Below are 27,353 nucleotides of genomic sequence, written 5' to 3'. Positions count from 1 at the left end.
TAATGTAGGAGCGATTGGCATACGTAATTACTGCAATTGTTTTGGTGTGGAAGTTTTAGGCATTTCTATTGGACAATGTTTTATTGACTTAGTGACATTTCTCGGACTGCGTCACTAAAAGTTTAATATCACAAGATAAAAATAAATAATTTACAAGCAGGTACAAAATACTTAAATCTACGTATCTCAACCACAGTCTTAATAAATTAAGGCACTAGAACGGATATAAAGTCTTTGGTCAGAATCGAAATACTGTTCAACTCTATACCCTGAGAATCGAATACTTTTCCCTAACACTATATCACAATCGCGATATCGCCGCCACTGAAGATAATCTCCATTTGGTCATTAAGATTTACTGCTTGGATTTCTTATCAAGCAATAAACTCATTGTTTTCCTTCACGTCACTCTTGAGACCCGATTGTTTTGTAATCTCGGCACGACGCCACCAGAAGCGCTCAAATACGAAGGAGGAGAGTCCTCCCGTCTGCTTTCCACTAAACTCCCCAAAGTGTGAACAGGAACCACGTAAATATCGTACTCGCTCTTCTCCCCATTATTCCTCCCCAAACATATGCTCTCATATGAAGGAGGAGCGAACTGTTCGTACGACGGCGGGGGTGTGTCTGGAACACTGGGGGTGTTGCTCGGGGCGGTCCTGTTACAGCTCTGTTGGTGGTTACGGATGGCTCTCCGACAGCACCATTCCGAACACGACACGATGAGGAAGAAGACTATCAAACCGCCGAAGGAGGCGATGTACCAAATCACAGACCACGAATCCAAAGGAGTCGTTTCGTTGTTCGCTACAGAAAGAAAAAAAAATTATTGATGGGAATTACGAAAGAGCCAACTACAATACTACGATACTACGATACTAGACTAGAGACTTTATTTATTTTACCTCCAGTGTAGTAATCGTTGGTAACAAAAAACAGGTACAATTGTTTTTTACCTAACAAAAGAATAATTAATAAGAGGTGGAGCTAGAGGCGGTACTAACCTGGAGGGTGAGTTGTATCACCGACTCTGATTGGATGAAAAGTTTCGACGGGGATGGGCTTTTCGAGATCATCGAGGTATTCGTCTTGTGTGTTTGTAAAGGAGTCCTTTTGGAAGTTAAAATCTTCTCTTTCTATAAAAAAAGGAATTTATTTGTAGTCATAAATTAATAATCATGATTGTGATGAGTTTGTTTGGAAATTCTGCGATGCAAAATGAGTCATGCGGTTATAAATCTCTCTTCTAAATTAAATTAACTTTCCGCTAAAGGGAAGTTTATGAAGTTTTAAAATTGTCAAAGTGGAGTGACAATGTTTTGTTTCCAATATAATTTTCCACCATTAGCGCTTATGGTAATCATTAATGCGTTCTATTATTTAGTAGTCGAAACCATTAACTCCATTATGAGTAATTTAAAAGACGATAAAGTGACCTTTCAATATTAGATCGTTAATACAAGGTAAAGAAATTTTGGCCGAAACAGATAATGCAGTCCTGAAAACTCGCTTCATCACAATATTAGCATCAATCAAATCGCGACAATTCGAGCACCAAAATTGACAGTAATTAAATTAACAGTTACGTCAATATTATGTTAAATCTTGAAAGCCTCTAATTATCAATAACGAGCCCAATGAGTTAAATGAGCGTAATCCGTGCCACGATATTGGCACGAGTTCTCTAACTGTATCAGATCATTTAAAATCGGACCTTTCGTTGATTAATTTGAAAGTTCAATTATCGTGAACTTTGCAGTTAAGATTCGGCAGTGAAACTGGAGTAATTAAGGTCGCACTTAACCTTACATAACTAAAAAAATCAACAAAAATAGAAATGAAGATCGTGTCAACAAACTGTGTTATAATTATCGTGTGGCGGATTCCCGTTTCCCACAATTGTTTCCTGTGACTAACTTCTTTGTGGAATTGTGCAATTCGCGGTTAACTGTTACTGTAATTAGGGAGGATCATGACTCAAGTAATTTCCCGAAAATTGCGTTGAGCCCCTTTGGCCTCTGATTTAAAATAAGAATCGGTTCGATATTTTCGCACACTCCCGGGAATGTCCAAACAAATTTTTGCAATTGACAATGTGCCAGAAGTGGATCACTTACCTAAACGCTCCGTATTGAAGCCATAAATTTCCACCACACACAACAACAAAAGCACCCATTTGTACCACGGAAGACCCATTGCGTTTGCCGCGAACCACACCAAACCACTCTACTCTATGTGTGTAAATTCGGAATGAAGTAGACGCCGCGAGTCACTCGGTTTTGTACCTGTTCGTTCTTATCAGTGCTGCGATTATCATCCATGGTATCCATGTGGGGATCGCGGCGTCACCATGGACCACTTCGTAGTCGCTAGGTGAAGCGCTCGCTGAACCCAGATGAAGGGTCTTGGCTTATTTTCCCACTCGACGCCACTAGAGTTATTAATAAACCCAAAACTATGATTTCTGTAGTAAAACTTTCGAATGGTTCTCAGGGTCAGTGTTAAAACTACGGAGAACCTGGATCTGGACTAGGACAATTGTTAAAAATAAAATCAGTTGCATGTTGCGTCGAAGGCTAACGCTGACCTGTAATTACTAACGGACATTAAGAACGGAAGTTGTAACTGAGGTTAGAGTGCAATTACTTTCTTATTAAATGCTAATGCGTTGATAAATTTAGAAATTTGTTTACATCATTTTCGCGATGCGCGCCTGAAGAGGCGCCGCCTCTTTGGCAGTCAAAACAAAGAGGGGTGAAAATGCACCGCGCGTACGGAGATTTTTTTATCACGAGGACGAATGTCGTTTTTTTTACGCACAGTTTTGTTCCCACCTATTGTTCTATAATTTTGCAACTCTGGGATTAAACCGAATTATTCACGGGATTAAGCGGATTAATCTAAAGTGGCGTAGGTGAGACGAAGTGGACTAATTAACTAAATCTGAGTCAGACTTAATTGTGTTAAATGAATTAAATTGTGTTAGACCGAGTCGGGATGAGATGAAATTTTTCCAAAATTAACTAAATCTATTTAAGAAAATTAGCATCAATTAAATTGTTTCTTCAGGCTCTAAACGGTACTAAACTGGCCATATTTTGGGGGATTTATTGGAAAAAAACAACAAAAGTTTGGATAAATTTAACTAGACCGGATTTCTAAGATATTTAGTTAAAATATTGAATCAAAATTATCTTTAATCTTTATTTGGAAATAGCTTAAGTGTGATAATCATTTAAGTTAGACAAACGTTTAAAGTGCGTTCAAATTATAAAAAATGGCGAGATGTCTGTTTTAAACAGCAAGTAAAAGGTTAATGGGTGACAAGTTAGGGTTTCTTTTAATTCTAGCATTGCATACATCACGAATTTGGTCAAAGTGGTCAAGTATTCTTTTGACGTGTCCACTAACTATCTATGTATACTCAAATTGTTATTAGCACGTCCACGTTGCCTTCAGTCTTCTATAACTTTTCTAACTGTGCCAAATCTGGCGGACGTGACGGCTACCGATATTGATTGTCCCATTTTTCGAACGTGAAGATTTGACCATGTGTTGTTTTGGGTTCAGCTCTAGTAAGTATCATTAGAACAAAAACTAGAACTATTGATCCAACGGTGTCACATAGTAACAACAAAAGAGAACCAAATTATTCGCTTATCATTAAATTTCCATATCTCTTGAACTGATTATCACAATGAGCTTACGCAAGCTTGTTCCAATTATTCAGATTTGTTGACAGGTCCTGTACCTTTTTATTGCGAAATTTCTGTGCATTGTGGTTCATATTAGAACAAAGATGGGATAGCTTTAATTAAAATGAACTAAATCCCAGCAAGCTATTAATTAACCCAGATAGTAATTAGGACACATTAAGGGATAGGTGTCAAGGTCGTTTTACACTTAAGATGAAGTACTAGTTTTAGATCCATTAGGAATAGTAGAGCCAGTGGAAACCAAAGGATGGAGCTTTGCGGATGGAACTTTTGGTGGTAATTGTTCTCTGTGGGCATAGCAACAGTTTTAACTCAAATGTCAAAAAATTAAACCAAGCAGACGAATTAATCCTTCGAAAAAACAACCTGTTTGTCCGTTGTTTATGCACCGATATCTCTATCGTCGAGACAAAAATATTTTTTCGATTTTTTATCAAGTCCAAGTCCTCGATCACATATTATCTATTTCAATAATATCCTGTAAGACTTTAGTTCGGAACAAATAGAACCCTCTAGTGGGTTTTTGACCTCACATTGTCACAATTTGTTTATGTATGAGCTTGAACAAACTGGAGATGTTGTAAAAGAGGTGAGATGATAATTGGGATTAGCGTTTTAGAGGTGTGCTGCGAACAAACATTTCGCAAAGAAGAAGAAGAAGTTGCGACAAAGAAGTTAAAACAACCTTGGGGAAAAAGTTCAGGGGTTATTAACAAAATTCCTGTTATCTGATAAGAATCTGCAAAACATGTTTTCCCAAACGCGGAAAATTTGTGGCACGGAACATGTCCGTTCACACGTCGAAATTAATTTTATAATAGCCTAAATATAAAACCAGGGCAGTCTCTGTTTGCATTTTTCAATTAATATTAATGCGCAACTTGTGCAACAATCCAAGAAGTGACATCCTGTTGATCGTAGATTTTGCAGATTTGATTCCTTGTAATCGCGAGTGGTTCTATCAATTTTTCGCCAAATTGCGCGGATTTACATCATATTAATTGGTAGCAGAACCAGTCAGTTACCTTGAACTCGCCTGTGCCGAGTCCCATTGAAAACCTGTGGAACGATTAGCACGTCACGTCTTTTCATTTAGTTCTTGTTAATTGTGTTCTTCTAGTCATCGTATCAACAGTGTGACGTACACCTTTTTTTCTACAACGTAGTACCCCAGGAACGGGTTTGTAAGAACTTTCCGAGCGTGATAATGACTGACGCATTATGATATTTCAATTTGAAAATACTAGAAGCTTTTCGGTTATGTAGTACCGAAATCAGAATGAAACTTAGTCATTGTTTACACTTCAAGTACTTTAATTTTGATATGGGACTTAGGTACAATCTTCCTTATCGATTGCTCTATTTCGATAAGTGAAGGTATAAATAGATTTCTGTGACGTCACTGACACTAATTTTCTTATTATTCGCGTAACGTTATTTATGGGGTCGGGATTTACCTAGTGTCAATATTTTTGTGAATCAGACGTAGACTCAAAACGGTGGAATCGTTGCAGATTGGAAATTATATTTCGAAGAAACCTTCAAATTTAAGTGGCTAAAGAAGTGTTTTTTCGAAATTTGAGTTCAAATCAAATAATACTTGGCGATGATTTTAAGTAAACAACGAGATTTCGTGTTTTTATTATTAAAAGTAAATAAAGCACTTGTGCGGCGAGCTTGGGACGCCAGCGGCCCTTTTTGATGCTCTTATTCTGTCGTGGTAAATTTAATGTTGCAAAAATATCATTTGGAATAAAAATAGTGTATAATAAGTAGGTCGCAAGTATTTCTGTTTTAATAGCGGTGCTTTATATCTCCGGAACTACGAGAAATAGAAAGACGCTGACGTTTTACTCGCATTTTTTTCTCGTTAAAAATGACCCCAAAAAATATTCTGAAAACCTAATTTAGTCAATTTCTCGTGTATTTGTGTAGCAAACTTAAATAATTGATACTCATTTTAGGCACAATTTTACGCAGGATCCAAACATATGCTATTCTTTAACGTATGTCTACAAATAACTAAGGGTGGGTTTTGTCAACTTTTAGTTAACTTATAGTTACGCAACTAACAGTTAAAAATAGCTAGAAGTTAACTTCTAAGTAAAAATTGAAGTGTTTTTCCACAATATTTCAGCTTAGAGTTAGTAAACTGATAGTTAACCAAAAAAATTGTCAAAATTTAAATGACGGTTTCTAATTCTTGGCTAATTTTTGACTTTTTTTCCAAAATCCAAAAGATCTCTACAACATTTTTTGTTTTGATCTGTGATTCGTTGTATAAATTTTCTGCCATATTTCAAGTTTAGCGTAAACAAGTAGGACTTCACCAAGATAAGCGCCATTTTCCAAATTTTATAATTTTTATAATTTATTATGTAAACCTATAGATCAGTAAAAAATAACAAAAAATATGCGCATCATAAGAAGAACAATATCTAAAATGTTTGTGATAGTTTGCACATTGAATGAGAAATATTGTTTTTGGTTTCTGTATAAATCAGCGGTCGGGAACTTTTTCAATCATTACCCCAAAATATTTTTGTGTAAGTTGATATTACCCCATGGCGAAGAGCAAAAAAAAACGAAATCGCCTCTTTTTAGCATATCTTATATTATAGTCCCCATGATAATTTTGAAAAGAAAACAATAACTAAAAATTTAATTTAAACATCATTTATTCAATTTATTAATGTAATTACCTAGTAATACATAACGGTAATAACAGTAGTATAAGTAATTTACATACAGTTGAGGAAAAAAAATTCGCCCGCACAGAAAATTTAAGTAAATAATAATTTCTTGTTATTTTTAGTTGAAAAAAATACTAACAGGTTTATAATATAGCAAATTAAAAATATATACTTTTTACTCACAAAAGTTTCATTTTTACCCCCAAAAAGGCAAATAATCGTCACCATTACTGTACACATTTATATAATATCAATTATCTATTGTGACACAATTAACGTTAAACTATAAGTTAACTCGAACTTCATGTATGTACTAGTCAAATTAAATTGTGAGTTAACTCAGAACTATTAGTTCAGGACAATGGAAGAACACTTATATGGTAGTTAACTATTGGTTAATAAAAATTGTAAGTTAACTAAAGATGGAAAAACCTAGCCTAAATTAGGAGCAAAGTTTCGGATAGTGAATTTTCAGTTCTTAAATGTTTAATGCTCCAAATCACCAAAACTAAGCCAAATAGAAAGCTAGAAAGTTTTTTTCGTGCTTCTGTTGCTTAGAATCCGTTCAGAAATCCAAAAATCGATGACTGAATTATCGAAAAAAAAAGTTTCGTTTTTTAATCGTCTCTCGTACACTACTTGTCCTACCGATCTGAGATTTGGCCAGTTAATAGATCTCGAGCTTCTTCTTTAATTGACGTATAACTTAAAGGCATTACACGTGGTTTTCGCCCCTACAAAAGTTAGATGAAAATCACCTTAAAAGGACCTTCTGAAAACCTACATATGGCGGTCAATATCTAACCGGATTAAAAACTTGAATGAAGTAAACTTAATTTATTGGTAATGATTTGACGCAAATTGTACTAATCTTGCCGGTACGTCAACAAATAACTGAGTTATGGCCGATTAAAATTTCGAGTTGTTGCTAGAGCACCAAAATTTTAAAGGTCTGGGAATATCAATGGGTCTATTCTCAGAAGCTATGACAGATAGAGACTTGCGGTTTTCGTTTTTTCAAAAATCTTTGACTATGTTAATCAATTTTGATAGAAGTTTAGACCGATCTAAAGTATCTAAGGAAGGTCTGCAACACGAGCAAAATCTAGTGTAAATAATTTTTGAAAAGTGAATCATAAGACTCTCAAAAAAACCCAGAAAGCATCTAGAGACCCTATAAAGAATTATTTAAATAATAATTTCTTTTATTTAACTCACACCATAAAATATACCAACTATTTCTTTTATTTGAGGAGACCTATTACAAACGGCCTAGTGTGCAAATTAGGTATCATTTTATTAGATACTATGTGTACAGCTCATGTGCTAAGCTGTTAAACTTACTCATTTAGGTGTCTCAGCTAAAGCTAAGTAATGAAACGTGTTTACCGAAGATATTTATTTTAACATTCCTTGTTGATCAACTCGAAGTCTAAGTAGTTTGTTGGAGGAGTGCAAAGTACGAAGTAGAAGTTTTCAAAAGCTAAAAAATTTCCTTTTTAATAATTTTCCCTTTTTTCTACTTACAATAATGTAAAGTTCGTACGACATGACTCCAATGGGAGCGGCATGCAGTTCTAGAGCTCTCTGTGAGAACGTAATAACCCTCAGAATATCTCTTTGGAGATCAGTTGGAGCTTCGTGCCACTTGGAGTTCAGAGCTGCTATTGCTATTTCCTCACTCTAAAAGTACGGTGTTATGACTAGTCTGTTAAAAAAGTCAGTACTTCTGTCATCATAAGTTGTCCAGCGTGGCAACAAATAAAGAAACTGAAAAGCCACCCTCCAAGGTGCATTAAAACTCCAAAGTTCCTCTCCTGAAACAAAAATGAGAAGTTTGGTACGACCACCCGAAAGTCGTACTTTCATGTATTGATTAGCCAGTCCGGCTACGATGATTCCAAGCATGAGAATGTAGCTCCCGTTGCAGTACTTGTATCGGTCGTCAAAAATCTCCTGAAGTCTAGCACAAAAAAAATTATTCGTTTTTTACCACTAGAAATAGTACCGCATAATATGATAGTGGTATTTGACACAACGCGCGATTTGTTTCTTCCTAAGTTCGTAACAAGGCTCGTCAAAAACTGCTGTCAACATCTTTCTGAAGTGCCGAATTTGCAGAACTATAACCACAGCGACTTCATAAGTCGTGAATGATACCACGGCGCCCCCATTTAGAAACATAAAGAGACCAAACAGCTGAACCAAGACGATGAGGTAGTTAGCTGGAAAATAGTTGAGATTGAAAGGCGTCCAAAAAGGAACGATAAGTCCACAAATCTCGTTGTAGCCTTTTTCTTCGTTAAAGCGACGACAGTTTGGGATTTCTAGCCGCATCACGAGGAGATAAGTGAGTTGGCCCATCACACAGTAAAATGCGTACATCTTCGAGTGTAAATTCAAACGATGAATTACTTTTTCAACATTGTCTGGTTTTCCAAAACGAGAAAAGTCGGTTATTATGTTAAAAAGTTCAGCCAATTTTTTGTGACCCCAAACAAACATCGTCAGCATGAAATGCATTCCTAGCAAAGCGCATAATACGGAGATGTGCACGCTGATATCGATTTCGAGGTGGTCTAGAAGGTGTCATACTTGGTGCCCATTTACGTGACTTTATCCTACCTTTTAAAACGATGATGAAATGCAACAGTAAACCCAACCAAAGTGGTGCTGAAAACACCACAACTAAGAAGTAACTGAAATAGAACTTGAAGGAGCCCTCTTCCCCTTTCTTAGGCCACAAACACCGAATGCTCAGCTGCTTCATGCTGTGCATCATAAACTTATTCTTTTCGGACTGCATTTTCCACAGGCGCAACAGTTGGTGTGACCCGTATTTATAGATCTAATTTAAATTAGAGCTTGCAGTAAAACCGATGGTAATGAAAGGGTGCAAAATTACATTGTCGATACGTTGATAACAAAGAAGCGTAGTTTTTAATAATTCCTTTTGAATTATGTTAGGCAACCAAACGCGCGCTGCTTAGTTCTGTTTATAAATAAATTAGTGAATTAGCGACTTGAATCTTGTGGTTGCATCCAATTCAGTATTATTAATTATGACCTCACAGTTCAAATAAGGAAAATGTGAATTTTAAGTGGTGTGCAATTTTATAAAATTGTTAGTCATTGTCATTATTCAGAATTCGGACAAAATATTCGGTTATCGCTAAGATTATCCCTCACTCTTTCCCACTGTTGTCTTGCTCCGCCTAGATCTCCCTATCATAATTAGGTATTGATAAGGTGGGGGTTCGATCGCGCTGTGATGTGCTCAGGACCGAATTAGGCTAAATATTTTGCCCGAAGTCTACTCATTATGCTCAAACTTTGATTTAATTCAAATATTTAGGGGGAAAATCTAAAAATTTTTGTTGTTTTAAAAACCGTGAAAAACCTCTAATGATTCTTGGTTGTTTTTAAAATCGCGATTTATACAATCCTTCATATTGATGATAATCACGCGTTAAAATCTATAATCCCGTCATTCATGTCATGTCAAGTCATGTTCAAGAATCAAGGGCTGTGAAATTCTTTAAAAAAGTCGAAGGATTCAGAAAGTTTAGAAAATGTAAACTATCTCCAGGATTACAAAAATCACTAAGAAATCTAAGAAATCTTTGTGATATTTATTTCAGTACCTACTGTACAACATGATTTATACATTTTTATGATTTATTATGTCAGAAATTGTTATTAAGGTAATTTATTAAGTACTAATAGTACTAAAACCGTATACTGTTACTTTTCATGAAGCGTACCGAAGATATTTATTTATTTTACATTCTTTGTTGAGTTATCAACTCGGAATTTAAGTAATACGATTAAGGAAAACGAAATACGAAGTAGAGGTTTTCACAAGTTGGAAATTTACTTTTTAATTATCTTTCCATCTTACTACTTACAGTGATGTAATAGGAGGCAAATTGCATTGGGGACGAAAAAGAAAGGCACGAACTGACCTGACCGGGAGACAAATTGTCGGGAACCAATTGACGGGTACAAACTGTCGGGGTCGTATCCTGATTTTATATTACAATTAAGACGGCGATGAGATTCAACTATTGTTGCTGAATCAAACACAATGAATAAATGACTAGAATTGTATTTGAAACTCCCTCTTCTCCTATTTTTTGCCACATACACCGATTTCCCAGTTCTCTGACTGCATTTTCTTCAGGCGCTTCAGTTACGACCCACTTTTATAGTCCTTATTTGAATTTGCGCTTACAGTCATGAACAGGTGTAAAATTAGACGTAATGACAAAGAAAAACTGTTTTTACGTCATGTTAGGCAACCAAAGATGCGCTTTTTAGTTCGTTTTTTGTTTAAATAAATTATTGCAACGGCGACTTCAATTATTAGGTATGACCTTGCAGAAAATTGATTTCAAATAACGAGACCGTGAATTGGGCCGATATTAAACTAGCTTAGTCATTTTATGATGTGGTGTGTAATTTTCTTTAATAGTTTATGGCGCGCGTGCTACTGTTGTTGCAATACATGGGCGGGACGTTGGTATTATCGGTATTGTCGGAATTTCGTAACTTTGGTTTAACTCTGCCCACATGAACAAAAGACGTTTTGAATTTGACGAAGCAAGGAATAGCAGGTTTCGTTTACTCAACACGACATCATAACTTGCACAGCACTACTGTCTGTCACGAAGGTTTACAATTTGCAAGAGTCCATTTTAATGATGTTTCATCTTCTAATGTGTAGACATTTCTAGCCCGACTTCTGATCAATATTAACAGTATAGAAAACTTTTGCAAAGGGAATCAACTGGCCCAAAAGGTTTTTGTATCATTTTTTATAAAGACGTCAATAAACTTTCAGAGGACTCTTTCGGACGTTTTTTTGAAGAATTGCGGTTTAAAATTAGTTCTCAAAGAACTTAAACTATTACAACTTTTTTGTATTTTGTATTTATTTATGGTGGATGCGCCAGGTGAACGTTGTGTTAAAAAAATTCACTGGCAAGTAGGGCAGATCTATTGACAGTAAAACTGATGCTTGATACCAAATGGTGTGGTTTTGTCACCAATTCTATACCATGGATAGAAACTGAGGATTACCAAACCGCGCAAGGGAAATTCGCTAAATGTGTGGAGTATCACAATTTTTTTATATTTTAGGAATATTTGTACGATTTTGTTGCAGTTACCCCAATTGGATTAACTATTGATTCTCCAAAACTTTGGCTCTGTTAGCCTTCATTCTTGCAGTTCTTCTTCACCACATTCTGAAGGTACGGTTTTTACTGTTCCTCTTAAAAATCTCGTTGTTTTTACAGGAGTTTTCAATCGGTTTTGTTCCTTACGTTGTCAGTTCGGATGCGCCTCTTTCATTGCTTGTTTAGCGGGTGAACAACTAACAAATGACAATTTTAAATTTTCTTTTCTCCAACATAAATAGTTTGTTAGACTGATTGTGGACGAGGCTGCATATAATTACAAATTATACAACGTCAATCGGCAACTTTAAAAAGTTCTAGTATTGATTACAATGAAGCCAGAGACTTCTATATCTGAAGACTGGAATTATTTGTCATTTCTTCTGTAAGCAGGAAACCTTCAAGCTTGGTATCTACAGTATGTCCCCGGATTGAGTTCACAAGAGGGAAAAACAAAAAAATGACAAAGAAATAACATTTTTTGCTTATTTCAAAACAGATAAATCTGCAATTAAAATTTTAAAATGTTTGTAACTCTTAAAATTAATTTTTTCATTATTTTTATTTATTAAATTTTGTAATCGCATTTAAATAATAGCAGGCTGTGAATTCACAATATCAAATAGTGCGTTAAAGATTAAAGGAAAATTTACCCAATAATGTGTAAGTATTAAAAAATTGGAAATAATTGAGGAAATTCGAAACAGTCTTAAAGAATTACGAGTTAGAAATGAACGATGTGCTAAAACAGATAATGGGTCAATCAAATAGTGGAAATTGGTTTGAGTTAAGGAACAAATTTCATTCCTTTGACATTTTTTGCAAAATTAAAAATAAAAAAGTTCTTTGTTATTTTTTGTTTTCATTTATTTTAAGAACACAGCTTGATAACATCAAAGTTTTAATTAAAGATTTATTTATTTTAAATTAGGCAAACAATATTATTTCTTTGTAATTTTTTTGTAAAATAAAAAACGTTTTTTTTCCTCTTGTGAACTCAATCCGGGGACATACTGTATATGGTTGAGATTGATAGGTAATGAAGATGTACAATTTGGAGCCGACACTCTTTAACCAGAAGTGGAATTGGGCGCATCCACCAAAATTACTTATTCGTGGAATTAGGATTTTTTATATTTTACTTGTTTTATTGGCAACAGAAATGTCATTTCAATGCAGCTAAACGGACAATTTATTATAGCAGTGCTTGGCTTCATAGTGTTACTTTCTCTTTGTCATGCTCAATAGTTAAATTGTTCGAAATTCTAAGTTAGGATTAGATAATCACTTCTTAACAAATCACACAATTTTAATTTTTCTTGGTTAAAATCTGCCCCCAGATACCCAAAATTAGATGGTCAACTTTAAAAAAAAATTGACTCAAACGATAAAAAATTGAATTAATCGGTTTTTAATCGCCTTTCATAAACTACAGGACCTACCGATTTCAGATTTTGCCAGTTAATAGATGTCGAACTGCTTTTTTGATTGATGTATAACTCGAAGGCATGAAACGTGGTTATTGCACTGAAAAAGTTCGTTGAAAATCACCTCAAAAGACCTTTTGAAAACCTATTTCGGTTAATATTTAGTTTAGTAAAGCAAACCTAAGTTATGTATTTGTATTCATTTGACACAGAATTTTACACAGACTTCAAAACTGTACAATTGTCTATATCTGGCTTATTTTTGGAAATCAAGAATTGTCGTCTATTTGTGAAACACCCTGTACAGAATCTTCAAAATTTAATGTGAATCTAATTATAATTTAAAAAAATTGGAGAGACATTTAAAAAAAAATATGGGAAAATCTTAAAAGAATCTATTAAATCTAAACCGATTTAAAGTACGTAGTATTTAAAAAAAGTCCCCAATGCGTGCATAATTTCAGAAAAATTCAAGGTGATTCATGAAAATCTCAAAAGAAGCTAGGGAGCATTTAGAGACTCTATAAAGAATTATAAGATTATTTATTTCTTTTATTTAAGGTGATTTCAATCCGCGATTGTGCTGGAAACCATAAAAAATGCCAACTTTTAATGATGGATTATTATTTATTAAGCAATAAAATCAGAAGATCGTGCAGATCATATAGAGCTAATATAAACAATTTTATTTATTAGACACTATGTGTACGGCTCATGTGCTAAGTGTTAAACTTATTGATTTAAGCGTCCCAGCTAAAGCTAAGTAATGAAACGTTACCAAAGATATTTATTTTAACATTTCTTGTCGAGCTATCATCAACTTAGAGTCTAAGTAGTATGTCTAAGAAGTGCAAAATACGAAGTTGATGTTTTCAAAAGCTGAAAATTTCCTTTTTTAATAATTTTTCATTCATCCTACCTACTTACGGTAATATAGAGTTCGTACGACATGACTCCAATGGGAGCAGCATGCAATTCTAGGGCTCTCTGTGAGAACGTAATGACTATCAAGAGATCTCTTTGGAGATCAATTGGAGCTTCGTGCCACTTGGACTTCAGAGCTGCCATTGCTATCTGCTCACTCTAAAATTACGGTGTTATGACTAGTCAGTTAAAAAAGGCAGTACCTCTGTCATTATCAGTTGTCCAGCGTGGCAACAGAAGAAGGAACTGATTAGCCACCCCCCGAGATGCAGTAGGATTCCAATATTCATCTCCTGAAACAAAAATTAGATGTTTTGTACGAGCGTCTGAAAGTCGCACTTTCACGTATAGATTCGCCAGTCCTGCTACGATGATTCCAAGCATGACAATGTAGCTTCCGTTACAATATTTGTAAAGGTTGTCAAATATCTCCTGAAGTCTAGCACAAAAGAATTATTCGTTTTTTACCACTAGAAATAGTACCGCATAATATGATAGTGGTACTTGACACAACGCGCGATTTGTTTCTTCCTAAATTCGTAACAAGGCTCATCAAAAACTGCTGTCAACATCTTTCTGAAGTGTCGAATTTGCAAAACTATTACCATAGCGACTTCATAAGTGGTGAATGATACCGCGGCGCCCCCATTTAGGAACATAAAAAGGCTAATCAGCTGGATCAAGATGACGAGGTAGTTGGCTGGAAAATAATTGAGATTGTAAGGCGTCCAAAAAGGAACGATAAGTCCACAAATCTCGTTGTAGCCTTTTTCTTCGTTAAAGCGACGACACTTTGGGATATCTAGTTGCATCACGACGAGATAAATGAGAACACCCGCCGTACAATAAAATGAGTACATCTTCGAGTGTAAATTCAAACGGTGGATCACTTTTTCAAAATTCTTGGGTTTTCCAAAACGAGAAAAGTCGGTTATGTTGTTAAAAAGTTTAGCGAATTGTTTGTGCCCCCAGACAAACATCGTGAGCATGAAATGCATTCCTAACATGGGGCATAACATGGAAATGTGCACGCTGATGTTGATTTCGAGGTGGTCTAGAAGGTGTCAAACTTGGTGGCCAGTTATATGATTTCATCTTACCTTTCAAAACAACGATTAAATGCAGCAGTAAACCCAACCAAAATGGTGCTGAAAGCATCATAATTAAGATGTAACTGAAATAAAACTTGAAGGAGCCTTCTTCCCCTTTCTTAGGCCACAAACAGCGAATGCTCAGCTGCTTCATGCTGTGCATCATAAACTTATTTTTTTCAGCCTGCATTTATCCACATAGTACAAACGCAACTGTTATAAGGCGCATGGTTTCTCGGTATTTACGGACACTACAGTTTACCTACTGTTTATTTAAACTGTTGTATTGATTAATTAGGGGTCAATTAAAATTCATTGCCGCAGCAGCAAAGTCAATTGCAAAACAAAAGGCGCTAAAGCATTGTCCAACGTCGCTATTGTTTAAAACATGGGTAAACAAGTAATTACGATTTGCGTTAACGCGCATTCAAAATACCATAGTGATTCAAAAAATTTCAGATTTAGTTATCCTTGAAAAATAAAAGCAATGCAAACATAGGGCTTGGTTTGAACCAGACAGTCGAAACTTGTCAAAGCTCGCCAAAGCTAATGATCAAGGTTGTCCACTGTCGTTGTGTATTTTCGAATTATTCAAAACTCGTAAAAGTGCCATTTGTAGGAAACTACATTTAAACGCCTCTAATAACACAAAACCATTCTTTAACACTGTGCAAGGATTTTTTTATTAATATGGTAGAATTAGGCTTGTGTTTTTATTGCTTAGAATCTGCTCTCAGAAATACAAAATTCGATGGTCGATTTTTTGATCGCCTCTTATGAACTACTTGACCTATCGATCTGAGATGTGCATAAATCTCGAGCTGCTCTTTTGATTGATGTATAGCCTGGAAGACATTAAACGTGATTTTCGCCATAAAAAAGTTCGTGGAAAATTACCCTAAAAAGACTAATGATATTCATTTAACGTAGAATTTCAAGCAGAATCCAAAACGGTACTAATTTTTTTGGTATCTTGTAGCACCCTACTTATGGCAATTTTGACTTCATAATCAAGCCTTTTTGAACAATCTTTGATTTAATTAATTAACAAGTTTTATTTAGATAACACTAATTTTTTAACAGCCAATTCCTTGACTTTTCTAATTAAATTTTAGAAATCAAACCTAGTTACACCCTTATTTTAGATGCCACAAAATAAATTAATATATCAACCCTTTTTGTTTCTACAAGTGTTTTCCAGTAAACTGTAAAGATCCTTTATCGAATTGATGACTCATACAATCAAGTTAATAAGTTATACATTTTATTCTAAATAAAACCTTACCCTATTGCTAGCCAGACTTGCTATAAATTGAGGTAAAAAATAATTAATTTAGAGAAAAGTTTCACTTGTCTCTGAGTCAAGCCGCTCCTTAAAATAACTAAAAAAACCCATTAATTTAGAGAAGGGTAAAGGTCAACACTTAAAAACCACCGTAAGACAACCAATAGTAAACCGCGAAATTTTTGGAATTGGATTTTTAAAAATTGAGGAAATTGAAGGGACAATTTGATGAAAATTTAGAAAAAACAACAACAAATTTACACCCTTCTAATTTATCTAAGAAAGATTTGCAACATGAGCAAAATCTAGTCAATGCAAATAATTTCGAAAAAATTAAAAGTGAATCATGAGAATCTCTAGGAAATCCAGAAAGTATTTTGAGGCTCTATCAAGTAATTAATTATATGAGTATTTATTTTTTATATTTAAGATGAATTCAATCCATCGCTTGTGCTGGAAACTCACACCATAAAATATGCAAATTTTCAGTGATATATCATTTATTCAACTATAAGGAGAGAAGAACATGCAGATCATATAGAGCTATTACAAAAACAAAAATTTTGTTAGAACACTATGTGTACGCTCATGTGCTAAGCTGTTAAACTTATTGATTTAGATGCCTCAAAGCTAAATAATAAAATGTGTTTACCTAAGGTATATATTTTAACATTTCTTATCGAGTTATCAACTTGCAGTCTAAGTAGTATGTCGAAGGAGCGCAAAATAAGAAGTTGAAGTTTTCAAAAGCTGAAAATTTCTTTTTTTTATAATTTTTTATTCTTCCTACTTACGGTAATGTAGAGTTCGTACGACATGACACCAAGGGGAGCGGCATGCAATTCTAGGGCTCTCTGTGAGAACGTAATGACCATCAGAAGATCTCTTTGGAGATCAAGTGGAGCTTCTTGCCACTTGGAGTTCAGAGCTGCCATTGCTATCTCCTCACTCTAAAATGACGATGTTATGACTATAGTCAGTTAAAAAAGTTAGTACTTCTGTTATCATCATTTGTCCAGCGTGGCAACAAAAAAAGAAACTGATAAGCCACCCTCCGAGGTGCAGTAGGATTCCAATATTTTTCTCCTAAAACAAGAATGTGAAGTTTGGTACGACCACCTAAAAGTCGCACTTTCATGTATAGGTTAGCCAGTCCTGCTACGATGATTCCAAGCATGACAATGTAGCTCCCGTTGCAATACTTGTAGAGGTCGTCAAATATCTCCTGAAGTCTAGCACAAAAGAATTATTGGTTTTCTAGCACGGAAAATAGTACCGCAAAATATGATAGTGGTACTTCATACAATGCAAGAATTGTTTCTTCTTGAGGTCGTGAGAAGGCTCATCAAAAACTGCCGTCAACATCTTTCTGAAGTGCCGAATGTGCAGAACTATAACCATAGCGACTTCATAAGTGGTGAATGAAACCGCTGCCCCTCCATTTAGGAACATAAAAAGACTAAACAATTGTATCAAGATGACGCCGTAGTTGGCTGGAAAAAAGTTGAGATTGTAAGGCGACCAAAAAGGAACGATAAGTCCACAAATCTCATGGTAGCCTTTTTCTTCGTTAAAGCGATTACACTTTGGGATACCTAGCTGCATCACGAGGAGATAAGTAAGTACGCCCACCGTACAATAAAGTGCGTACATCTTCGAGTGTAAATTCAAACGGTCAACCACTTTTTCAAAATTCTCTGGTTTTCCAAAACGAGAAAAGTCGGTTAAATTGTAGAAAAGTTCAGCCAGTTGTTTGTGGCCCCAGACAAACATCGTGAGCATGAAATGCATTCCTAACATGGGGCACAACATAGAGATGTGCACGCTGATGTTGATTTCGAGGTGGTCTAGAAGGGTGTCAAACTTGGTGACCAGAGAGTTGTGTGTCTTTATCCTACCTTTCAAAACGACGATCAAATGCAACAGTAAACCAAACCAAAATGGCGCCGATAAAAACATAATTACGAGGTAACTGAAATAGAACTTGAAGGAGCCCTCTTCGCCTTTCTTAGGCCACAAACACCGAATGCTCAGCTGCTTCATGCTGTGCATCATAAACTTATTCTTTTCAGACTGCATTTTTTCACAGACGACAGACGCAACAGTTGTTGCAACCCGTATTTATAGACCTTATTCAAATTAGAGCTTGCAGCAATAGCGATAGTAATGAAAGGGTGTAAAATTATATTGTCGATACCTTGATAACAAAGAAGCGTTGTTTTTAATAATTCCTTTTGATTCATGTTTGTCATCCACATGTGCGCCGTTTAGTTCTCTTTATAAATAAATTAGTGCATTGGTGACTTCAATTTTTAATTGCCTTCGATTTATTATTATTAATTATGACCTTGCAAAAAAATTCAAATATGGAGAACGTGAATTTCAAGTGGTGTGCAATTTTACAAAATTATTTGTCATTAAGCTCAAACTTTGATTTTATTTTATACATTTTGATGAAAAATCTAAAAACCTTAAGTTATTTTTAAAATCGTGATCAAAGACTGTGCAATTCTTTCAAAAAGTCAAAGGATTCAGAACCTGATGAAAATTAAAATTGTCTGCATATTCGGCATTTTATTTCGCCGAAAATTATCAATTAAGAATGAACACGAATAATAAAAATTAATATTGTTATAAGGCGCTTGAATTTGCGGCTTTTACGGAAACTACAATTTACCCACCGTTTATTTAAACCGTTGTATTGATTGAAAGGACTTTGGTGACTAAATAATTAACTTTTTATGAAGGGTCTTTATCGAAGATATTTATTTATTTTAACATTCTTTGTTGAGTTATCAACTTGGAATCTAATTGTAAGTAGCATAATTGAGAAGTGCAAAATACCCAGTTTAAGTTTTCATAAGCTGAAACTTTTCCCTGTCAATTATTCTTCTATTTTACTACTTACAGGGATGTACAGTATGTCCCCGGATTGAGTTCACAAGAGGGAAAAAAACTTTATTTTTCATTTTACAGAAAAATGACAAAGGAATAATATTTTTTGCTTAATTTAAAATAAATAAATCTTTAATTAAAACTTTAATATTATCAAGCTGTGTTCTGGAAATCGAAAAAAACAAAAAAATAACGAAGAACTTTTTTATTTTAATTTAGCAAAAAATGTCAAAGGAATGAAATTTGTTTCTTAACTCAAACCAATTTCTACTATTTGACTGGCCCATTACCTGTTTTAGCACATAGTTCAATTCTAACTCGTAATTTTTTCGACTGTTTCGAATTTTCTCAATTATTGTTAAGGATGCAATTGCATTTTTTTCCAATTTTTTAATACTTATACATTATTAGGAAAATTTTTCTTTAATCTTTAACGCACTATTTGATTTTGTGAATCCACAGCCTGCTATTATTTGAATACGATTACAAAATTTAATAAATAAAAATAATGAAAAAATTAATTTTAAGAGTACAAACTAATAATTTTGAAATTTTAATTGCAGATTTATCTGTTTTGAAATAAGCAAAAAATGTTATTCCTTTGTCATTTTTTTGTAAAATGAAAAATTAATTTTTTTTTTCCTCTTGTGAACTCAATCCGGGGACATACTGTAGAGTAGAGGCGGTGTCTAACTCTAGAACTATCTGCGAGCGTATGTAATGAGAATAACTATAAAAAAATCTCTTTGGAGATCAACGGGAGCTTTGTATCACTTGGAGTTCAAAGCAGCCGTTGTTATTTTTCCACTCTAAAATTACAGTGTCGTTATTAGTCAGTTTAAAAAGTCAGTACTTCTGTAAAGGCCGTCTGACACGGTCCACAATTATGCACAAAATTTAGTCTGAAAAATTATGTCCAGAAATCTTCATCGTGTCATACACACTTTGCACACAATTTTGTACATAATTCTGTGTGAAGAAAAATTTTTAGAACATGTTCTAAATTCTTCCAGAATTCTGTACAGAAAGTGCGCGGCAAAGTTGCGCATGAAGTTGAGTCATTGCGCTTGAAATCAACTAACGTGTGTTGTGCTCAAATAATAATTTCGTGGTCTAGAGATCAAGTTACGCTTCTAATTGAAGAATATCAAAAACATACATATTTGTACGCCGTAAAGACGCCGCTGTACAAAAATCTGCATGCTCGGCAAGCAGCACTTGAAAAAATTCAAGCGTCATTAAGGCCATTGCGGCCAAATATTACCACCCAAGAAATAAAGACAGGTGCTTTGAGGATCAATTTTCTGAATGTATACAAAAAGTATACATCCAGCATTAAAGTATCTTGCTTTGATATATGAGGTTCTATGAACTTCAGCAGATATTCAAATTGATCGTTTGTTAAGCGAAGAAAATTTTTGTACAAATTCGGATCTTCCACTAACAGCTCTTTGTTTAATAAACATCTTTTCCTTGGTGACGTCGTTGTAACCATCGTCTATACCAAAGTCGTCGCTTTTTTTTTCTCTTTTGTTTTAACTTTAGCAAACCACGGGAAATTAACACAATTGATAATTTAATCGCCGAAGAGTAAAACAACTCGTTGTCCATATCTTATTACCTATATATGAAACAATTAAAAAAATATGTATATTTTTTATGGTTTTAAATTGTCAGGAATTGATGCACTCTTTTTCTGAGCAAAAACAAAATCCCTAAGTTAAACGTCAAAATATTTTCGAATGCGCAAGCGCAAAAACAGAAATAAGCACAGAATTTGGAAGCCGTGTCATACATGTGCACAAAATATCTTCAAAAATACTATTCATTTTTTAAATCAGAAATATATCCCAAATTCTGTTCACATTTTTGTTCATAATTGTGGACCGTGTCAGACGGCCTTAAGTATAATTTGTAAAGGGTGGCAAGCCGACAAATTTCTAGGTAGATTTGTAATTTGTTATATAAAAAAAAAAAACGTCATTATGTGTTTTAACACCCTCATGACGCGTTTTGTCCTTAAAATCCTTAGTACGGTCTGGTAAAAGTCATTACCGTCATAAGAATTATTTTTTTCATTAAGGTAGACAATGTTGATTAAGATATTTATATTTTTTTTTGCAATTTCAGTTTTAGTAAGCACATTTTTTCAACTTCTTTTAAAATTTGTAATTTAATTTTTTGCTTTAAAGACACTGATGATCTTTTTACACTCATTTTTGCAGTACGTAAAGTATGAACTGAACGAAAAAGTTTTCCCCGAATTTGACGTCTTAAAAATGGCATAGGACGGCGACGCTATCAGCAATCTTTAGACAAAATAATTGTAACTCGAGACGTTAACTTTCAGTTCAATGAAATAGAAAAACATGAAACGACTCAAATTTTTACTCGTAAAAACGGTAATTTTTTCTACGTATTTTAAATCCTGGGGGTCAATAAATTGTTCGCAGTTCGTTATAAAGAAATTTCGTTATAACATAATGAAAGAAATTGCTATAGAAATATATCGAAAATTTTCATAAGATAAAACTTGTTCGTAATAAAACGAGGATTTACTGAAATTAAAAATTTGATGCAAAAGAAAGATTTCAATAAAGATTTAATAAGATTTTGCAATCTTGCGCAAGACGATTAGCGTTTACACATGCCAAGGTGCGTCAAAGTCAAACGCTTTTGCGGCCAACAGTTACCGACAAAAATCGCTAAAGGCTGCTGTCAACTTAACTTTTTAATGAGTGGACCGATAGTAATGAGCTCTGGTAAACTATGTAAAACAACATTAAAACGAAAACTTACAAATATCAATAGTTTGAGGGTGCAGATTATCGACACCACCCGTTGAGAGCTTTTTCTTTTGCTGCTGAATGTACGCGGCTGGGCTGTCAAGGAATGGATTTGGTCCAAATGTTTTTTCAGACTGTAAAATTGTGAGTCTTGATAATTAAATTAAAGCATTTTAAACAATACGTACTAAATTCTGAAAATATCCCATTAGACTTGCCTCACTGATGCATGACGGTTTGAACTGAATTTTTGATCCTCCGTTGTTCAAATTTGCGTCTGATGCTATTGGTGTAATTCCTCATCTGCTAGTTAGACCCTTTCTTTTTATTGCTTGCGGAATACCTGCTTCCATTACGCAGCGCACAAAAACGTTTTAAAAAAATTTCAAATAATTCTGTTGCCAACACAAAACGTAGTCATAGATGCAAGGCAAAGCAATCTTGCGATTCCTAAAACCGAATTCAAAATTTTTCATAATAAATCGCAGTAAAAGTGAACAAGCAAACCATAAAAATTATTTGTAATTAAGTTATTTAGTTACCCTTTTAAAATAATGAATTCGAAGAGTTAAAAGCTATAAACGGGTCGATTTTTCTAAAGAATCAAGGGCTGTGAAACTCTTTCAAAAAGTCGAAATATTTAGAATGTTTAGAAAATGTAAACTATCTGCAGAGTCGGAAAAATCGCTGGGAAATCTTAAGAAATTTATTTATTTATTTCAAACACTCAACAACATAATTTTTACATTTTCAAGATTCTAATTCGCCGGAAATTGTTATTAGTTAAGAATTAACTAGAATAGTAATATGTAGAATAATTGATACTGTTATAAAACGCTTTGCGGCATTTACGGAAACTACAATTTACCCACCGTTTACTTAAACTGTTTTATCGATTTTAGATGACTCTGGTGCAGCTAAATAATTTTCTTGTTATGAAGCGTGTTTACCGAAGATATTTATTTATTTTAACATTCTTTCTTAAGTTATTAACTTGGAATCTAAGTAGTGTGATTGAGGAGTGCGAAATACGAAGTTGAGGTTTTCACAAGCTGAAAATTTCTCTTTTTAATGATCTTTCCTTCTTACTACTTACAGTGATGTAGAGTTCGTACGACATGACCCCAATGGGGGCGGCGTGCAGCTCTAGAACTCTCTGCGAGTATGTAATGACCATCAAAAGATCTCTTTGGAGATCAACTGGAGCTTCGTACCACTTGGAGTTTAAAGCCGCCGTTGGTATTTCCCCACTCTAAAATCAGTGTTATTACAAGTCAGCTGAACAAGTCAGTACTTCTGTCAGTATAATCTGTCCAGCGTGACAACAAATGAAGAAACTGAAAATCCACCCTCCGAGGTGAATGAGGGCTCCTATATTCTTCTCCTGAACCATAGATCAAAATTAACAAACTTTATTGTAAATATACGAAGATATTACTTTCATGTATTGATTTGCCAGTCCTGCTATGATAATTCCAACCATGAGGACGTAGCTGCCGTTGCAATACTTGTAGCGGTCATCGAACATTTCCTGAAGACTAGAACAGAATTATTCTCACACCATTTTCATCACAGAAAGTTGTACCGTATAATATGATGGTGGTACTTCACACAATGCACGAATTGTTTCTTCCTCAATTCATAACAAGGTTCATCAAAAACTGCCGTCAGCATCTTTCTGAAGTGCCGAATGTGCAGAACTATAACCATCGCGACTTCATAAGTGGTGAAAGACATCGCAGCGCCGCCATTTATAATCATATGAACACCAAAGAATTGGATCGCGATGAGCATTTTATTAATTGGAAAATAGTCGAGATTGAAAGGCGTCCAAAAAGGGACAAAAAGTCCACAGATTTCTTTGTAGCCCATTTTTTCATTGAAGCGACGACATGCTGGGATTTCCAGCTGCATTAAGGAGATGTAAATAATAGTACCAGTAAGACAGTACGTTGAGTACATCTTCGAGAATAAGTTTAACCGACGCGTCACTTTTTCAAAATTGTTGGGTTTGCCAAAACGAGAGAAGTCCGTTAAGATGTTAAAAAGTTGAGCGATTTTTTCTTGGCCCCAGACAAACATTGTTAGCATGAAATGCATGCCTGCTAAAGACCACAAGACGGAGATGTGCACGCTGATGTCGATTTCGAGATGGTCTGGAAGACGTGTTAAATTTGTCCCCAAGACTTTATCTTACCTTTTAAGACGACGATGAGATGCAACAGTAAACCCACCCAAATTGGTGCTGCACCCAACACAACTAAGAAATAACTAAAATAGTATTTGAAAGAGCCCTCTTCTCCTTTTTTTGGCCACATCCACCGATTTCCTAGCTCTCTTAAGCTGTGCATCATGAAGTTGTTCTTGTCAGACTGCATTTTCTTCTGGTGCTCTAGTTATGACCCACTTTTATAGTCCTTATTCAAATTAGAGCTTCCCGTAATAAAAGGGTGCAAAATTAGACATTGTTCGTCCGTAATAACAAAGAACTCCTTTTACGTCATGTTAGGCAACCAAATATGCGCTTCTTAGTTCTCTTTTTGTATAAATAAATTAGTGCATCGACGACTTCAATTATTAAGTGTGACCTTGCAGAAAATTGATTTCAAATAACGAGACCGTGAATTGGGCCGATATTAAACTAGCTTAGCCATTTTATGTGGTGTGTAATTTTCTTTAATAGTTTATGGCGCGCGTGCTGCTGTTGCAATACATGGGCGGGACGTTGGTATTATTAACTAGGTCTTCGTATCATTTTTTATCGAGTAATCAATAAGCGTTTAGAGGACATAAAATTGAATTTTCCGGACGTTCTTTTGCAGAATTTACATTTAAAATTAATTAAGTCACAACGAATTAAAATTATTAAACCTTTCTTGTATTTAGTTTAGTTAAAAATGGTGGATGCGCCAGGTGACGTTGAGACTATAAAGTTAGATGACGACGACTAGGCCTTTTGGAAATAAAACTGATTTTGAATTTTAAATAGGCTGTTTTATGCTATTAGCTCAAACTTCGAAGAAATTTTATTATTTCAAAGTTTGGACTTTTGTACTTTCATAAGTGTAAGAGAGTTAAATCTGTTAAATTTAAATCAATTGCAGGAAAAGTGCCCACTTGTATTTTTATGGACGGCTTCCGTAATAATAAAGTAAAACGGCTGCTTGTTAGTTATTGACAAAATACAATTTAACCTCTTCTATGCGTTGTAAATTTCTTTATAAACACTTCAGGACTTGGTAGGAAAAAGAGAGTCCTTACTTTTAGACGCCATTTCACTATTTTCTTTTTTTATGCACGATTTAAGTTTTTTACTTGCATTTTAAATGTGAACAAAGTTTATTACCGTAACACTAAAATAAGTTTTGATGTCAAATCGCATTATTTTGAAAGAAAATAGTTCTCTTTATAATCGAACGTAAAGCATAGTATGTAATTCGTATATAATTAGGGGTTTGCAAACTCTCTCTATTTATTGGACTAAATTTGAGGGCTCATTCTCAAACACCTAAATTGTGGTGTTTATTATACAAGATGGCCCATCTTTAACTTTTGAGCCCAATATTTTTGTTATTTGTGAACGGATTTTAATTAAATTTAAATCAAGATAACTAAAAAGGTAAAGACGACGCATTTTTCTTGAAAAGTTAATTTATTTTTAACTTAAATTTAAATCATTTAAAATTATTCTTTTCTTATTTATAAAACTGCACTAATATAACATGCGTTTACTGAAAATCAATCGTCTAGCAGGTCCAGTTTTCAAGAAAAAGGCCAAACATTAACCCAACATTTCCAAAAGCTACAAAATCATCTCTGGCTATAAAATAACGGGCAACAGACCTGATATTTGTTTCAATTTGTTGTTTTTGACAGATTATTGTCTAATTAGCAACTGCGTCATCGCAATTTTGCGCCAGTGACTTGAAATCGGACCCTTATTATGATTAATTTCAACCTAACAAGCTTATTTCGTCTCTACCTATTATGGTTTATTATGTTAATCTTTTGGAAATTTTTGCAATTGGTTGACAGAGAAACTGTTAAAATGTGTAGAAATTCTAACTTGTCAAAAAGTAAAATCAGCAGGGGTGCACAAAATCAACGCCTTCATTTGTTGTCTCAAAGAAAATCGATCATTACTAAATCGTTTTAAGAAAAAAACAATTTTTAATGGCAAAATCGACTAATTCTCCTAAATGGAAACAAGAATCCAGACAATTTTTGGTTAATAAATTTAATTTTTTATACTTGATGTGATAGTTATTTTTGGTTAATAAATTTAATTTTTTATACTTGATGTGATAGTTAACACTCTGAATAAATTCACTCATTAAAACAGTGACTAAAATTGCATTTTTAACGGTGAAGTAGTTAACGTCTAATTGAATAGTGTTACGCAACAAAGATCTAGCCACTGTCGTCTAAAAACGGAGATCATGGCTATTCAAGCCTTAATTTTACCGATTCTGTAGTGCAAAATTGCAGTAACACTTTAGTAGTTAAACTATTATCTTGAAGAATTTTAGATCCACAGGGAGCTTTACAGATGGTGGCAGTTTTAATCGATTTAATAACGCGAAGAAGTACTTTTTTTTGCGTTAGATCTTTGTTGCATAACACCATTTAATTAAGCTTCAAGTTATTAATAATTTTTCTTTAAAATTACATTAAAATCCGTTTACAAATAGCAAAGATATTGGGCCCGAAAGCCTCAGGTGGGCCAGCCTGAATACATAGGTATTTTTGTCCCCAGTTTTTTTAAAACTACCCGTAGTTAGTTTTCGCATTACTGTTTTATAGCTCCATATCGATTATTATCAACTTAAACAATTGGAGAAAAATAGAACTTCCGCTGTTTTTCTGTTTTCTACTTCTCTCCTCTCTAATCTCGACTGTTATTAGTCATTACGGCACAATTACATAATGACAGTGGAGCAGTGGAGAACCACCCCTTTGCAATTTATAAAAGACTTCCTGACCAAGAAATGTTCAGTTACAATGCAACCACAGCAAGAAATAAGAATTTGTCGCAACTGCCGCGAATATTTAAAATGTACATGTTTGTGGCCTTTGAGGGGTGGTTCCAACCCCCCAGTGAAGTATCTCCTTGCAATGTACGTTCCATTTGTCCTTAGCTTTGTCGTGGAGTTGGTTGCTATTTACCACGTGAAGATTTTACTAGAAGGTCGTTACTTTTAGTGATTTTGTGTTTCTGGAACTTTTTTTTATAACTTTATTTTTAGCTGGCTACAGTATCAGTGCCATTAGTGAAGATTATATTATGGTAACTTCAGGTATTGAGATTCATCTTATGCTTATTTTTTATTACATAAACCGCCGAAATGTCGCGACT

General features: G+C 34.4%; 4 protein-coding genes across 5 annotated transcripts; all 4 read right to left on the bottom strand.

The window, feature by feature from the left end:
• Positions 1-62: 62 nt before the first annotated feature.
• Positions 63-1,364, bottom strand: LOC148167900 (uncharacterized). Its single transcript, XM_088046149.1, has 4 exons — positions 1,343-1,364; positions 1,262-1,267; positions 1,005-1,136; positions 63-807 (listed from the first exon to the last, which is right to left on the bottom strand). The coding sequence occupies exons 1-4, from the start codon at positions 1,362-1,364 to the stop codon at positions 401-403; spliced, it is 567 nt and encodes a 188-aa protein (XP_087902275.1). The 3' UTR covers positions 63-400.
• Positions 1,365-7,685: 6,321 nt separating this feature from the next.
• LOC148167899 (odorant receptor 85c-like) lies at positions 7,686-9,317 on the bottom strand. The gene is made up of 6 exons (XM_088046148.1): positions 9,035-9,317; positions 8,418-8,988; positions 8,273-8,372; positions 8,137-8,226; positions 7,937-8,092; positions 7,686-7,892 (listed from the first exon to the last, which is right to left on the bottom strand). The coding sequence occupies exons 1-6, from the start codon at positions 9,213-9,215 to the stop codon at positions 7,842-7,844; spliced, it is 1,149 nt and encodes a 382-aa protein (XP_087902274.1). The 5' UTR covers positions 9,216-9,317; the 3' UTR covers positions 7,686-7,841.
• A 4,451-nt stretch (positions 9,318-13,768) lies between these two features.
• LOC148167898 (4-vinylanisole receptor-like) lies at positions 13,769-15,273 on the bottom strand. 2 transcript variants are annotated; one of them, XM_088045838.1, is made up of 6 exons: positions 15,041-15,273; positions 14,424-14,994; positions 14,280-14,379; positions 14,144-14,233; positions 13,944-14,099; positions 13,769-13,895 (listed from the first exon to the last, which is right to left on the bottom strand). In XM_088045838.1, the coding sequence occupies exons 1-6, from the start codon at positions 15,219-15,221 to the stop codon at positions 13,845-13,847; spliced, it is 1,149 nt and encodes a 382-aa protein (XP_087901964.1). In that variant the 5' UTR covers positions 15,222-15,273; the 3' UTR covers positions 13,769-13,844. The 2 variants fall into 2 exon arrangements, with proteins under 2 accessions (XP_087901964.1, XP_087901965.1); XM_088045839.1 differs by lacking the exon at positions 14,280-14,379 and having other exon boundaries at positions 14,546-14,994.
• A 1,634-nt stretch (positions 15,274-16,907) lies between these two features.
• LOC148167897 (uncharacterized) lies at positions 16,908-24,348 on the bottom strand. The gene is made up of 40 exons (XM_088046147.1): positions 24,195-24,348; positions 23,583-24,153; positions 23,436-23,535; positions 23,292-23,381; positions 23,047-23,249; positions 22,948-22,998; positions 22,793-22,881; positions 22,662-22,693; positions 22,581-22,617; positions 22,330-22,392; positions 22,186-22,280; positions 22,011-22,131; positions 21,859-21,916; positions 21,745-21,769; positions 21,556-21,639; positions 21,423-21,509; positions 21,355-21,367; positions 21,247-21,249; positions 21,077-21,151; positions 21,007-21,021; positions 20,901-20,926; positions 20,812-20,832; positions 20,693-20,750; positions 20,476-20,651; positions 20,381-20,428; positions 20,294-20,324; positions 20,156-20,228; positions 20,065-20,113; positions 19,986-20,020; positions 19,865-19,941; positions 19,096-19,180; positions 19,011-19,039; positions 18,855-18,957; positions 18,514-18,591; positions 18,215-18,438; positions 17,593-18,163; positions 17,449-17,548; positions 17,313-17,402; positions 17,111-17,266; positions 16,908-17,066 (listed from the first exon to the last, which is right to left on the bottom strand). The coding sequence occupies exons 1-40, from the start codon at positions 24,346-24,348 to the stop codon at positions 17,016-17,018; spliced, it is 4,047 nt and encodes a 1,348-aa protein (XP_087902273.1). The 3' UTR covers positions 16,908-17,015.
• Between the last annotated feature and the right edge of the window lie 3,005 nt (positions 24,349-27,353).

The sequence above is a fragment of the Gnatocerus cornutus genome, chromosome 9 (genome assembly GCF_029298725.1).
Source record: "Gnatocerus cornutus isolate USDA-ARS CGAHR chromosome 9, icGnaCorn1.1, whole genome shotgun sequence".
Lineage (NCBI taxonomy): Eukaryota > Metazoa > Arthropoda > Insecta > Coleoptera > Tenebrionidae > Gnatocerus > Gnatocerus cornutus.
This window is presented reverse-complemented; position numbering and strand designations above follow the sequence as displayed.